Below are 16,013 nucleotides of genomic sequence, written 5' to 3' on the forward strand. Positions count from 1 at the left end.
AATATGGGTGTTTTCCACATCAAGGAATGCTCAGCATGGTGATGATTAGCTGTGTAAATGCAGCTGTAGCTCTGGAAAAGCTGACAAGCAAGTGTGACACACTTCTCTATCTGTTCTCCACCCAGGAGCAGGGTCATGCAGTGTCTAGGAATAGTAGTTGCTTGCAGCAGGCTAAGACTGAAGCCTTTCTTGTGGCAGCTTCTGGCTGTTGCCATTACTGCCACTGACATCAGTTTTAGAAGCAAAGCTTAGAACATACAATACACCGTCAAAAGGCATGAATTTAAATTGTTTTACATGTCAATAAAACAAATAATCTGTACTTGTACATGCATGAGTGTATCCCAAACAAATTCAATACGTGAATTCTACTTTTAAGAAAAGAAACAGCATGGAATATTCTGGATGTATACTGAATTTATTACTTTTTTTGGTGTGGGGGGGGGCTTTCAAGGTAGGGTCTCATTCTAGGTCAAGCTGACCTGGAATTCACTATCTATTCTCAGGGTGGCCTGAAACTCAAGGCGATCCTCCTACCTTTGCCTCCCGAGTGCTGGGATTAAAGGCGTGCGCCACCACGCCCGACTTGATTACATTTTTATTTAGATCAATTTTAAGAATGTCTGTTACACCAAAGGAAGGCCATTTTCCTAATTCGAATTTGCGAGTGCAGTGACTGGGGCCGGGGTGACAGACACTCCAGAGGAGGATGACCATTTTCAGGAAACATCCAAGACAAGGCAAGCAGTCTCTGAGCTAGGCTTCGTGCTAAGGCACAGTGGACACCCAAACTGGGCTGAAACAAGTGAAGACAGAAAAATGGAGGGACAGGCAGTGTTTCTGTTACACTGCCAGAGACATCACCTTAAGCCACCTGTTGTCTTGGAGGAAATGAATGGAATGAAATAAACGGTGAATGAGACCAGCCTTAAAGTTACATGGAGAGTGAGGCACCACCCTGAGCCCCAAGTATCTTTGGAACAGCAAATTCTGATGCGCTTGCCCTTAACCTCAGCTGCCACACCTTCTGACAGAATCATGACATGCCCTCTTTGTTTCACAGTCAACATTCTCAGAAGCCAAGGGACCCAATTAGAGACATAAGTGACTTCAAGAGCACCTAAAATTGGGCTAGAATCTCCAAAATCTCATTTTGTCTTTTCTCCCAGCAGGCCACTTTGGGTAGGTGAGTGGGGAACAGACTCATCTACGTGATTTTTTAGTCTTAACAATAACTCTGAAATGTAATGCCCCTCATTTTAGTGCTGCAGTAGGTATGAAAGGTTTATCAGGTGTACATTTTTAAGAAAGCATTATTAATGTGAAATTTCCATCATTCATTGAATTGGACAATTGTATTTCATACTGCCCAATTGAGAACTCTTAAGTTACTTTTGCCTTAACCACACCATTGACATAAGCTATCCATCAGTATATTGAGACACTTTTCTGTAGTCTTTTATCACTCTTTTTTTTTTTAATTTTATTTTTATTTGTTCAAGAGAGAGAAAGAGAGAATGGGCATTCCAGGGCCTCTAGCCACTGCAAATGAACTCCAGATGTATGTACCACTTTATGCATCTGGCTTACATGGGTCCTTTGGAATCAAACCTGGGTCCTTTGGCTTTGCAGGCAAGTGCCTTAACCACTAAGCAATCTCCCAAGTCCTAATCAATCTCTCTTGAAGGGACCATCTTTGGGTCAGAGTCATTGACTATGTCACCTTTGGTCCTCATGAATTGACCATTTATTTCATTTTCTTGGGTTATTTAGTAATGATCATAGTCTGTGCATATTAAAAGCATGTGGTGGTACATTCCTTTAATTCCAGCACTCAGGAGGCAGAGGTAGGAGGATCGCAGTGAAGTTGAGGCCACCCTGAGACTATACAGTGAATTCCAGATCAACCTGGGCTAGAGCCAGATCCTACCTCAAGCAAAAAAAAAATCAAACAAAATATGGGCAAGGACACTTAATACACATGCCACAACTACAAATCCTTAACATCTTAAAATTCTATATTTTAAAAGAAATTATTTTTACTTACAACTTATGGTTATTCCAAGTTCCACATTGTGCTTCTTAGGGAGTTTTACGTGAAATGTTCCACTGCTTGGGATGACAGATTCTGTAATTTAAAAACAGAAAGAGTGTTTGTAGAACACAGAAAAGACTGGAACTACTTGATGGTCATGTCTCTGGAATCCTTGTATTGTCATCAAAAGCTGCAGCAACTAATGTCAGGCAATTGCCTATAAAATCCTGAAACTCAGCTCCTGGCAAGAATTCTCCACAGACTTCATAGCCACAGTACAGTTCATATTTCCCAAAGGTGATGCAGGCATCTACATCAGATTCAACTGGGAGGCAAGTTTAAAAATATAGGTTCTTGGGCTGGAGAGATGGCTTAGCGATTAAGCGCTTGCCTGTGAAGCCTAAGGACCCCGGTTCGAGGCTTGGTTCCCCAGGTCCCACGTTAGCTAGATGCACAAGAGGGTGCACGCGTCTGGAGTTCGTTTGCAGAGGGTGGAAGCCCTGGCGCACCCATTCTCTCTCTCTCCCTCTATCTGTCTTTCTCTCTGTGTCTGTTGCTCTCAAATAAATAAATAAAAAATGACCAAAAAAAAAAATATATAGGTTCTTGGGGCTGGAGAGATTGCTTAGTGGTTAAGGTGTTTGCCTGCAAAGCCTCGGGACCTAAGTTTGATTTACCAGAACCTACATAAAGCAGATGCACATGGTGGCACATGCATCTGGAGTTCCTTTGCAGTGACTAGAGGGCCTGGCATGTCCATTTTCTCTCTCTTTATCTGCTACTTCCTCTTTCTCTCAAATAAATAAGTAAATAAAATATCTTTTAAAAACAGATTCTGTTTTATTTTTATTTATTTATTTATTTGACAGAGAGAAAAAGGAAGAGAGAGAGAGAAAGAGAGAGAGAAAGAACGGGTGGGCCAGGGCCTCCAGCCACTGCAAATGAATGCCAGATGCATGTGCTACCTTGTGTATCTGGCTAAAGTGGGTCATGGGGAATTGAACCTGGGTCCTTTGGCTTTGCAGGCAAGCATCTTAACTGATAAGCCATCTCTCCAGCCCTAAAAAAAAATGCAGACGAATATCTAAAGATATAACCTTGAAATTGGCAGGGCTTGGTTGTTTTGTGTGTGTGCGTCTTGGTTGTTTTGTGTGTGATGCTGCTACTGCTAATATGTGTTCATGTTCATGCATATGAGTACAATCACACATGTGTCGTGGTGTGCTGTGGTTAGAGGACAACTTTTGGTGGCCGGTTTGGGGGGGGTCAGTCCTTACCCTCTACCTCATTTGTGTCAGGGTCTCTAGTTCATTGCTTCTAGGAAATTCTCCAGTCTCCACTTCCCATTTCACCATAAGCATATTAGGATTACAGAAACCTGCTACCACTTCTGGCTTTTCACACAGGGCCTGGGGATTGAAATCATGTGCTTATGCTTGAGTAGCAGTACTTTATCTACTCAGGCACCTTTCCAATCCTGAAATTGGCATTTTGCGACAGTCTTATTTTTAGCCCAGGGTAGCCTGGAACTCATGCTGTAGACCAGGTTGATCTTTTCTTTTAATATTTATTTATTTTATTTAGAGAGAGAATGAATATGGGCGGACAAGGGCCTCTGCAAACCAAGCACAGATGCATGTGTCCACCTTGCCCATATGGCTTTATGTGGGTACTGGAGAATTGAACCTGGGCCAGCAGGCTTTGCAAGCAAGTGCCTTTAACTGCTGAGCTATCTCTCCAGACTGCTGGTTGATCTTTAACTTGTCATTTTCCTGCTTTGGCTTCCCAAGTGCCTGGATAACAGTCTTACATCACCACATTCAACTAAAAATCTGCATTGTAGGGCTGGAGAGGTGGCTTAGCGATTAAGTGCTTGCCTGTGAAGCCTAAGGGCTCCAGTTCGAGGCTCGATACCCCAGAACCCATGTTAGCTAGATGCACAAGGGGTGTATGCATCTGGAGTGTGTTTGCAGTGGCTGGTGGCCCTGGCGTGCCCATTCTCTCTTTCTCTGCCTCTTTCTCTCTGTCACTCTCAAATAAATAAATAAAAATAAAAACAAATCTGCATTTTAGACATGTTTTGCTGGAAATGCTTTTTAAATTATTTTAAATTGGGAACTTCATTGTATGAGCATATTGTATATTGGTCACACTCCCATTGGGTTACACAATTAGGTTCCCTCTCCCTGGTTCCCATTCCACCGAGGGTCCTCCTCAGTGGGGCCATCAGTATTCACTATGGGGTCGTAAATGCATCAGTGTCCCGAGTCAGGGTGTTGCACAGGGGCAGGCTGGGGAATAAGTTCATCATGAAATGGGGACGCTCGCCAATCTGGGCTTGGGTTATACCACTGGGGGTGGGGGAGCTGCTCACCTGGACCCTGGGTGGCCTACTCAGTGCTGGGGGCTGGAGAGTGCAATCAACTCAGATGTCCTTAGTCCAGGCGGTGCAGGCCCCCGGGAGAGTCTTATGCTCACTAAAATTAAGAATCTCAGCACTGATTATATGTCTATTTTTGTCCCTACAATATTCCTAAGATTTACTATGCAGTAATTCTGGAACACTTGGGAGAATAGATTTCAGGAGAAATTTCAGTTTGTTATTATGATTATTGAGTGGCTGTGAGGTAGAAAGGTATCTAAATGTTTGTCAATAGTCAAAGGTATAATTAAAATTAGGTAGAAGCAGAAATGACATTCAAAAGATATCACAGGGATAGAGAGATGGCTTAGTGGTTAAGATGCTTGCCTGTGAAGCCTAAGGACCCAGGTTTAATTCCCTAGTACTCATGTAAGCAAGATGCATAAGGTGGCACATGTGTCTGAAGTTTGTTTGCAGTGGCTAGAGGCCCTGGTGCACCCATTCTTTCTCTGTCTCTTTCAAATCAATCAATCAATCAATCACAACCATAATGGTATGCTGGATGCTGAGCATTGACATGGAGCCTAGGAACACAGGAGGCCCCAAGTGCATCAGGGATAACCATTTAGTTTCTGGATCCTGAGAGAGCACAGCTCTAAGATGTTCCAAAGAGAACTGAGGGACCCTGAAACAGGCTGCAAGTGGGCTTAGCCACTGGCCATTCAGTGTAAAAACAAGTATATTAGCATGCTAGTAACAAAGAAGAAATCAGTGTGTGCTGGCTGAGTCACAACCATCTATTGGACTAAGTTCATTTTACCAAGACCCTACTAATAACTTATAGTTAGATATTTCCACATAGACTTTAAAACATCCCTCAAGCAGTATGAGAGACCTTAAGTTAGTAATAAGTGGGAATATTCCCTTAAGAGTAAGCATCAGTTTAGATTATGCTGTTAAAAACTATAGTCCCAGGCTGAAACGATGGCTTAGTTGTTAAGGCACTTGCCTACAAAGCCTAAGGACCCAGGTTTGATTCCTCAGTACCCACATAAGCCACATTCACAAGGTGGTGCATGCATGTGGAGTTCATTTGCAGTGGCTAAAGGCCCTGGCACACCCATTTACAGTCTGTCTCTCTCTCTCTCCTCTCCCTCTTTCTTTCCCTTAAATTAATCCATCCATCCATTAATCAATCAATCAATCAATCAGTAAAATGTTAAAAATAAAATAACTACAGCCCCTTCTTGACGGTTTTGGAAATCTAGGAAGAGGCATAACAGCAAAGGAAGCATTAGCAGATCGGAAGGACTGCGGGATGGACCAACGAATCTACTCTTACTGCTTCACCAGCTTGACTTAAGGTGAAGATCTCACTATAGCTATTCTGGGATTCAAGTAGAATTTGACCCTCAGGCACCTAGTCCAATATGTTAATTGCACATTTAACATGTTTTGAACCTCGGCCCAGCAGAGGTGAAAGTTAACACTGGGATCATGGAACAAGTTTAGAGTCCTCCTTTCCTGTTCTGTCTTAAATTGTTGTTTTTGGCCTTTTGTCCTTTCCCTCGAGAAGTTTAGGCAGTAAACTTTACAAGACCAGAATCTGACCTTCCAGTTGGGAAGGTTCACCACAAAGCTTTAAACTACAGGAGGCAATAAAAGTTTGATTTCCCTCAGCACTCCAGGCATCTAGAAAAGCACTTGTATAAAAAGGATCCCCAAATAGTGCCTCTCTACTTCAGTTGTGCTGTGGGGTCTCTGGGCCTGGCATCATCCTTCCACTCAGTTCTCATATTCACTGCAGATGGCTGAAGAAACTGGCTGGCAGACTTTCCTACTTCCTCTGGGACCAAGGCAGTGTCACATTCACTTGCTAGCTCTGGCTCCTCTGTTTTCCTAAAGTAACACTCTGATGTACCAGGAAATGGGCCCACACATATTTTATTTATCTATTTATTCATTAAAAAATTACCTGATTGTGGCCGGGCATGGTGGCACATGCCTTTAATCCCAGCACTTGGGAGGCAGAGGTACGAGGATCACCATGAGTTCGAGGCCACCCTGAGACTACATAGTGACTACTACATAGTGAGACTACAGGTCAGCCTGAGCTAGAGTGAGACCCTACCTAAAAAAAAAAAACCAAAACAAACAAATAAAGAAAGAATTACCTGATTAAAGATATTGTTCATAAAGCCTCTTAGCAAGTTCAATTCCCAACTTCCACTTAAAGCTGGATGCAAACTGGCACATGCATCTGGTGTTATTTGCAGCAGCAAAATGCTGTGGTACACACACACACACACACACACACACACACACAAACTTTAACAATAGCTAGTGTGCAAAAGAGAAGGAAAAATATGCATGAGGAACATGCATAAGGCCTTGGACAGTGCCTCAGCCTGGTCTTGACAAGCAAATGCTTCTTCTGGGTCCAAATCAGTTGGGGTACAATACTCTTGGAGCAACGGAAAGATCTCTGATGAACACATTGAATCAGAAAAAGAAAGGGGTTAGGAGTGAGCAGAAATCTGATGTTCAGTGTTCATAAGCAGTACAGAAACATATAGTCCCCTTGCTTGGGGAAAGCACACCCGTAGTTAATATGGAAAGGCACACAAAGCTTCACTATGTGTGGAATCTATTGCATGTATGTGTGACTGTTTCCATTTCTTCATGCTTAGGAAATGTATTTTATAAAAGATGAAAGCAACGTAAGGTATGTTTACATTTATGCATTTATGTACACATTTAACATGTCCATGGTGCTAGCCTTATCCAATGAACATCTTGAAGTCACAAGAGCCAGAAACACTGATGTAGAATAGTTGCCATAGCAACATCTTGCTTTTGTAAATGTTTAATGAAGGGAAAGTTGAGCAAGATTTATACTGTTAATGACATTAGAAGAGATTTTATGACCTCCTGGAAAACAGTAATGGATCACTTTTGACTACACAAGATTTGGAATATTCATAATGACAAACAAATATTAGCTAATGAATCTCTGTAATCAAGCTGTGGCTTAATTTTAATCTTTACATATCATTGTGATTTACTTTTATATTTGATGTTTTCTCCCTATATAATTATTTGGTTGTTGAGGAAAAGGCATAGTTAATGTGAAGTTTTGTAAACAAGCATTGTTAAACAGAAGAAAAAAAATCCAACATTTGAGAAAACAACGGCTTTGGAGTAAGTAAATATAATTCTGAGAACAAATGATATTTATTTTGTTAGACTCCCATGTGATTATTTTGAACTTCCCTGGTTTTGCTTTATGTTTGTTAATGCTATAATTAAAAACACATTTGGGTAAAAATAAAAGTTTCCTTCTTTCCCTTTGGTGTGCCTTTCTGCCTGAAGCATTCGTTGCTTGCACAGTAAGACCACTCCCACACCATGATTCATCAGCGAGGGAACCCTAGTGAGGAGAGTGAATGTTTAACTGCCCCCCACCCCGGGGAAAGCGCGGGGCCTCCAGTCATGAAGGCAAGTGATTCCACGCTTGTCACTGGGGCTTCTTTCCAGGACAAACCAGTACTTTTCCTAACAAAACAACTTCAAAGAAGAAACTTGTCATGATATTCATGGGAGGATGTTATTAAAAAGAATTGAGTGAGTAAAAATATGATAGAGTAGGATTCTAACTTTATAAAGTCATAAGTATAGCAAGGGATTTTAGTGAAAGAATGAAAAAAAACGTTTAAATGTTCATTTTGTGGAAAGATGATGCTAAAAATTTTTTCCTGTTAAAATCACCATGGTGTTCTTTGTGTTTAAAAAGGCAGACTTGGTCAAAACTCTGTTTACGGTTAAGCTTGTTGACTACCTCTATGTCATTTAAGATATATATTAAACAGATATAGCTGAGCTCTGAAACTGGAACATTTACGTGTAGGAATAACTATTCTGGTGAAGATCTTTAGAAATGCAAGCTCATTTATGGACAATGAGGTATGAATCCAGGACAGGACAACCTTGCCATAGCTCATATTCAGAGATTCCCCATCAATGCCTCAAATTCTTAAGGGACAAAGAAGGTCTATTCTTATTTAAAAACGTCCAGTAGATTACAGTACTTAGTAGTGATTGCTCAGAGTGTTTCGTTGAGGGTTCTAGTGCCAGGTCTATACTCTGTAGAACAGTATGTCAGTTCAGTGAGGTCGCATTCAAACCGCCACAGCCATTTACTGGATTTCTCAGAGTTTCCTCACCAGAGCATCAGTATCCCACTTATATGTAAATGAAAGTACGAGATGGTAAGAGTCCTTTGGCCACTAATGTGCTCTCATGGTGGTAAGTATGTTCTGGGGCCGATGGAGAGCCTTCCTGTTTGCGCACCAAACCTCTGTCACCTGACTGATTCTCACAGAGTCCTTCCACCTGTGTCCTGCTTGGTCTCAAGTGATTGGAAGAGAGTGGCAAGAAACCTCAGAAGCCCCTTAGATTCTTTCCTCCAGGACTAAGCAATTCAAACTAGCCACTTGAGAAGAGATGGGACTATCATGGACAACAAAAAGACCGATGAGAAAGAAGCAGCCCTGAGAGACCAGTCTCAGGGAAAGTAGGTTTGAATTCAGTTCCTGTTGATAACTGAGTCCTGACCCGGCCCTTGGGAGAGCCAACTGCATTTCATTCATCATTAATTGATTCACTCATTCGCCAAACACTGACCAAACGTCTTCTATATTCTAAGCACTATCTTTGGGTAGTAGGGTTACACTCTTAAACTATAGGCACAAAGTCCCTGACATCACAGGGCTTTTCCTTCCTGGAGAAGAGTAAACAAATGAATAGATAACATGACATCAGAGCCTTTGGACTAGGAAGAACCATATATCTGGGCAGGAAGAGAAAGAGAGGGTCATCAAAGGGTTATTTGAGCAAAGAGCCTAGGGCAGCAAGAATACACCCAGACATGTCCAGACACAGGATACAGCTGCTGCAAAGGGACTTTGCTTGGTCTGTTTGTCACATCAGGAGCCTCTGCTTCAGATTCTACATCACATCCCTCCATCCCGAGAAAGACTTCACTGGTTGGATGGCTCTTCCCCAGCAGCATATCCCTAGCTCCAGATCCTTCACTGGGGTCATCTTCGCCTCCGGCCGCTTCACTTCAGCATCTTCAGTGTTATGCTGGCCCTCCTTGCAATTCTCAGTTCTAAGATGTCACTTTGATGTCAGTCATCCTACTCAGTTTTTTCCCTGAAGACTCCTGGTTCTGGTCCTTTTCTTCTTGCTCCACAAGGCTGATCCTTTCCTCATTCCATCCCTCTCTAACTTAGATCCTTTTAAACATAGCAGGATGAGGCTATGCTTGAGAGTATGCCCTTGGGAGCCAGCCTGTCAGCCCCACCACTAACTCTGGACTTCAATTTCTAAGGATGTAACAATAGTAAACCCTGCTAGCGCTGGCCTATGGATTAAATGACATAATACACACAGCGCTTAGGAATGTGACAGGCCACAGTAAACACACGTGGCAAACAGCACGATAGCTACTGGGCTACCGTCATAGCTATTCATCTCTCCCCTAGCAACCTCCTTGACCGAAGTTCTGCTGTGGATCTAAAAATCTCAAGCTCTGGCTCAGTCCTGCCATCTATTTTTCTCTTATACCCTAACAACGGAGATTCCCTAAACCGAAAACAAAACAAAACAAAACAATAACAAAAACACAACAAACCAAAACCTTGCTTCTCCATGCTACTTGACACTGCTATAGCATAGGTACCGCAGACTTTGCCTGGTCCTCCACTGACCCTGGCAATTTCTTTCCATGCTTCTGGTTGGTTTTCTTATTCACCTCCCACCTGCCATTCTAAACCACTATCATTCTTTTCACCTTGCTACTCGCTCTTTCTTTCCCCTTTGTTGATGATTCTTATATAAACTACTTAAACATGGCTAAAAATGTATGTATGATTCCTTGTCTCATTCTTCAATTTCACATGGAGTGGCCTACTGTCTTCTGCCCTAGACTGGCTATCAGCTTAGGTTCTGGATAACTTTGCCTCTCCAGAGGGTCTGGTTCCACTGATTGTCTTTTACATTTCATATATTTTAGGCCTCAATATAGTCAAATCTGTTCAATCTTAAAAAAAAAAAAAAAAAAAAAAACAGGTGATGGAGAGATAGCTTAGTGCTTAAGGCACTTGCCTGCAAAGCCTAATGACCCAGGTTTGATTCCGCAGTGCCCACATAAAGCCAGATGCATACTAGCGCATGCATCTAGAGTTTGTTTGCAGTAGCTGGAGGCCCGGATATGCCCATTCTTTCTTTTTCTTTCCCTTCCTCTCTCCCTTCCTTCCTTCTTTTCTTCTTTCCTTTATTCATTTATCTACCTATCTGTCTATCATTATTGTATGTATCTATCTCTTCCCTCTCTCTCTCTGCTTGCAAACAAACAAACAAATAAATAAATAATAAGGCTGGAGAGATGGCTCAGCTATTAAGGCACTTACCTGCAATGCCTAATGCCTAGTAACCTGGGTTTGATTCCCTAGTACCCATGTAAAGCCAGATGCACAAAGTGGTACATGCATCTGTAGTTTGTAAAGAAAAATACCCCCCCATAACACCTGTATCTGTTGTCCCAGAGCCTCTCTCTAGTGAAATTTCTTGACCTTGCCAAATATCTCTTGGGGCAAATAACCCTGGTTGGCAACTAATGAACAGAGGTTCACACAATATAAATAAAACAAAGAATCCTGTTCACCTAATTAAACACAGAAGTCCTATGAAGAGGAGCCCACAGTACTCTCCACTCTTTCACCCATTCATGGTATATGTCCCTACCAAGCTCTTCTTACACCCCATACAGGAACTAAGTACACTGTGGACTTCTGATCCTTCAATTACTCCTCAGCTCACTGAGACTAAACTGCTGCCCCTGCCCCCTGAAACCTGTTAAGCTGCTCTGGAAGCGTCTTTCTTCCTAATGGCTTAACCCCAAGGCTACCTCTTGTCTTATGTGACTTGAATTCTCTCTGGCACCTTTATGCTGCTATGACTGTTGCTTTGAGATTCAGTCTTCTCAAATGTGACTTTCTTTGATTCTCCTACCGTATTTAGTACCTCTCATTTATTTCCCTTCCTTCCTGGCATCTTTTCCCATTAAATCATAGTATTCTTCAAGCAAAGCCCTTCGCCACTCAGTGCCCTTCTTAGGCCCACTCCTTCCCTAGTGGCCAGCTTTTCCCCAGTGAACTTAACAATCACTGGCATACTGGCCACTCTTTGTTCCATCTCCATCTCACTATCCCACAGCTTCATTCCAACTATAGGAGGCAATGCCTACACTTTCCCAGACAGTTTTAGATTCCAGGGGCAACACAAGTCCAGCATCCTACCTACGTACTTCACAGCAGTTGTTAGTCTCAACTGGCTAGGAACTCCTCCGGGCAACACACTAGGCCTTCCCTTCTTCCCTTCTGCTATTCTGAGCACAGCAGTGCCTAGCATTCAGTAATTGGTCTTCAGGAAAGACTATCCAGGCTTACTTCTTTCTTCTGCTATTGTCAGCAGACATGTCACCTTGCGTCTGAAACAGAAGTCATTTATTGCTCTCCTCAAGTGACCCCATTCCAGTGTTCTTCCTGGCTAAAGACATCACTCCCTATCTCCCACTTAGTCACCCTCGGGCCTCAGGTGACATCCTAGAACTAGCCTTTTTCTCATCTTCCACCTCCAACCCACAGGCAAGTTCTTTTTTATTTAGTCATTTATTTTTAAAATATTTTGTTTACTTTTTTATTTGAAGAGAGAGAAAAAAGGCAAAAGGAGAAAACGGGTGTGTCAAGGCCTCTAGCCACTGCAAATGAATTCAAGACACTGCGCCACCTTGTACATCTGGTTTACATGGGTACTGGGGAAGCAAACCTGGGTCCGTAGGCTTTTCTTCTCCTTTGTCCTTCCTTCCTTCCTTCCATGGTTCTAGGAATCAAATCCCCAGTCCTTATGTGTGCTAGACAGGTACTATAACCACTGAGATAACTCTGACAACTTTTTAAACTGGGAACTCACTGGTAGCTACTGACTAGGACTCCCTTTATGATCAAACTTGCAAGACTCTTGGAAGAGGTTCCTCTTCTGAGCCCTCTTCCTGACTAGGACTTTTCTTTGGTTTAGGAGCCCAGTTTTTGCAAAAATCCTTCTAGAGGAGTAGGGAACAAGAAGGGGTCATGGTGGGGCTGGGGTGAAAGACAGAGTATCTCATGTTTTCTCTTATATCTATAATTTTGATTCAAACCCATCTTTCATCTACTTTTCATTTCATCTCATCTCTCTCTCTCTCTATCATCTATCATCAGCTACCAATAGTATGAAAAAAAAGGGGACTATCTGGGGCGAGTAAGGAACCAGTGAAGGGGACAGAGGCAAGGGTAATGGAAGGCATGAATGTGAGCAAAATACAACGACACATATGTATGAAAATATTATAAAGAAACTTTTTGTTTACTAACTTAAAATAATACAAATATTAAAAATAATATAAGAGTACTTCTGAGTCAGCTTGGTGACTACCTGCTTCCTCCCACTCTGAAAGCCAAAGTTCCTCTTAGTCCTCCTCCATATACTTGCCCTCTCACCCTTATCTTGCTCATTGGTCATATATAAAACTCCACCTGCCCTGTCTGTGTTTGGAGTTGAGTTAAATCTCTCTCACCTATTAAAATTATCCTGACCTCACTGCAAATGTTTTTTTTTTTTTTTTTTTTTTTTTTTTGTCAAGGTAGGATTACACTCTAGCTCAGGCTGACTGGGAATTTATTGTGTAATCTCAGGTGGCCTCGAGCTCATGGCGATCCTCCTACCTTTCTGCCTCCCAAGTGCTGGGATTAAAGGTGTGTGCCATCACACCCAGCTTTGATTTAAAATCTTAAATGAAGTCTTCCTTGTCACTTTTGATGAGTATCAGTTGCAATTTCTCTTTAATGCTAAAGATAAATATTTATACCCTGGACTTGTAGCCATTTACCTCATGAATTTTCATTGCTCCCTACATAACTGTCATGTCTTCTCTTTAGGAGGAAGAGTCAGAAAGGTTCTTTTGCTTCTGGGTCTAAAGAATCTGGTTTCTCTGGTATAGAAGGTAAAGTTAGAAAGAATAAAGGTTGACATGACTTTTCAAGGTCACCTCCATAGTGTCCCTTACTTATTCAATTTGTAACATTTATTTTCAGTTGTTCTTGTGGTGACATCCTAAGGGACATTACAAACACGACGTTCAATTCAAAATGACACACCACGCTTCTTAAACAAAAACGTGTTTGGTATCTAAAAAGCATCCCCCTTTCTACCACATATGTGAACATAATCTGCGTGTAACCCATTCTCCTTTCTCTGCCACTGACTTGGGTTTCAGATTTTACCTGCAACATCAAACTCGATTTCCAGCGTGACCTTGCTTGTGATGGAAGAGTCTCGAAGGAGCTGATTGGCTTCCTCAAAGGTGCTGTCTTCAGTTGGAATTCCATTAATGGCCATCACTCTGTCTCCAATCTGTAGCACCCCGCATCTAATTCATAGCCACATGTTAGAGATCACAGATACAGTACATAATCATAACTTGCTAAATTTACCTTGCTTGATCCTTGAAAACTAGCCTAAACTTTAGGTTTTGTTTATTCAATATTGGTATCATGTTAGGTCAACTTCAATGTTTAGCCCTTTTGCATCCCATGGCTATAATTTGCACAAGGGAGTTCTAAGTATCCCAGAGAAGTAATTAATAATTCAAAACCATGATAATGTTATAATCTGTTCTGAATCAACACATAATAATGATGAATGTTCATTCTTGCAATGCAGAGAAACCAATAAACTTTGATGTTCAGATAATTTTTTGCACAGATTTTTCTCCTTTTTAATTAATATCACTTCTAGTTTCCTGGTGGACAAAATTTACTAGATAAGAGAATTGATGTTCATAATTCTTGAAGCTGATCAAGAACATAAAATTTTATTGTCAGAAAAGAGAATTCACTGTGTCTTGCATTTCGTGCACTGAGCACTATTCCATAATTTATTAGCTATTCAGAGATAGCCAGAGTCAAAATTGCCAAACAGAAAGGCTGCTGGGAAAGAAATGCATCTCACCTCTCTGCTGGGCTGTCAGCTTCAATATAGGAAATCAGAGGTGGCGAAGAGAGCGTCTCCGTGGCAAACACACTGCCCTGCAGTTGGATTCCAAATCCTGTGACAGGATCTGCTGTCAGCACAACCTCTGTGGTTTCCGTGTGAACAACCTGTCCAGCTAGTCCCACTGTGCTAGAGGCTAACGACACTAGAAGAAAAAAAAATGAAAATAAGTAGCTTTAAGTACAAGTAAGGACCAGGAGTTTTCTTAGCAGCATTTCCAAAATAGACCATGCTCCCAAACAAAAGTTCATCAGTAATGACAGGACTTCAAATACTAGCCATGTAGCAAAAAGTTTTATTTCAGTTGAATGAGACAAATGAATATCCCAATCCATCACTCTTTCGTCGTGATAGCAGTCTACATGACCCACCTACTTGTTCCTGAAAAAGGGTGACAGACGCATAGGATTGCCTTGGGATCAAGGTTAGTGCCATCTTGTTCTGGTTCTGAACAAATGAACACTAGCTGAGGGGGCCCTGCAAGCAAGCCATTTCCTTTCATCTCTGTATGTCTGCATCCATTTCCTGACGGGGAAGCAGGGAGGGTAAGTATAGCAGTTTTTCTACTTCAGCCATCTGCGCTTATAAACAACCTGAACTTCAGTTTTGAGGCAACAATCTACATATGACCTTAAAAACAGTAAGCCTGGGCTGTTCTGCACCTTTCTCTAGCATTGGGCTAGAACATAGTCACATAAGCTCCATGCAATTCTTCCCATCCTAAATATGGTCTTTCCATGCCTTGTTCTTTTCCTGCTGAGCTTCCAGTCTACCTGTGGTCTCCCCTTTCATATACTTCTCTATTACTCATCTAAGCCTCCAGCTAGATACCTCTGTCTTATCTTTATCCTCAGCTTTGGTCATGAAAAGGTCACTGGATACTGCTTTCAGCCCTGGCCATCAGAGCCACTCTCTCATACTCTAAGAGCAAGCTGTCTGCCGGCAGACATCCTGTGATGAAACATCACTTTCTCCTTGTTGACCACACATTCGGTTAGCCATCTTTCTCTACAATCTAAGTTTTTCCTCTTTCTGACTTTTACTACCATTTTTTCTCACTTGCCTCTTAGCCAACTGGTTTTAAGGCAATATTACTAGAAACTGATTTTCCCCTTTATAATGAAAGCATCCTGAGATACATGTTTGAATTTCAGATGAAAATGGAACACAAGCTGATAGAAGAAAGGGAGACCCCAGAGATCTCTATTGCCTCAAGTGGGACTCTGAAGAAGGCAGTTATAAAGCCAAAGTCTACTCCTTTGACTGCCGCTGCTAGCATTTCCTTCTCTATTCTACCTGGGGCCATTTCAGTGATGAGCTTGCTACTATCAGAGTTTCTTAAATCACACATGACTTGCAAAACCCTATACTCTGTAGTCTTTGGTAATGTCTAGTCAACTCACCAGTCAATAATAAGGTGCTGAGGTGTACTAGAAAAAAATCACTATAAATTCATACCATGCT

At 41.8% G+C, this 16,013-nt stretch overlaps 1 protein-coding gene across 16 annotated transcripts in view; it reads right to left on the minus strand.

Annotated features, from left to right (window-relative positions):
• Grip1 (glutamate receptor interacting protein 1) overlaps positions 1 to 16,013 on the minus strand; it is a 667,112-nt gene that overhangs the window by 63,506 nt on the left and 587,593 nt on the right. For all 16 annotated transcript variants that reach the window (XM_045151476.1, XM_045151473.1, XM_045151484.1 and 13 more), the window contains 3 exons: positions 14,508 to 14,694; positions 13,781 to 13,926; positions 2,048 to 2,128 (listed from right to left, as the gene is read on the minus strand). In XM_045151476.1, the coding sequence (XP_045007411.1) occupies positions 2,048 to 2,128; positions 13,781 to 13,926; positions 14,508 to 14,694 (414 nt within the window). The remainder of the gene's footprint in view (positions 1 to 2,047; positions 2,129 to 13,780; positions 13,927 to 14,507; positions 14,695 to 16,013) is intronic.

This window comes from Jaculus jaculus, chromosome 6, assembly GCF_020740685.1.
Source record: "Jaculus jaculus isolate mJacJac1 chromosome 6, mJacJac1.mat.Y.cur, whole genome shotgun sequence".
NCBI lineage: Eukaryota > Metazoa > Chordata > Mammalia > Rodentia > Dipodidae > Jaculus > Jaculus jaculus.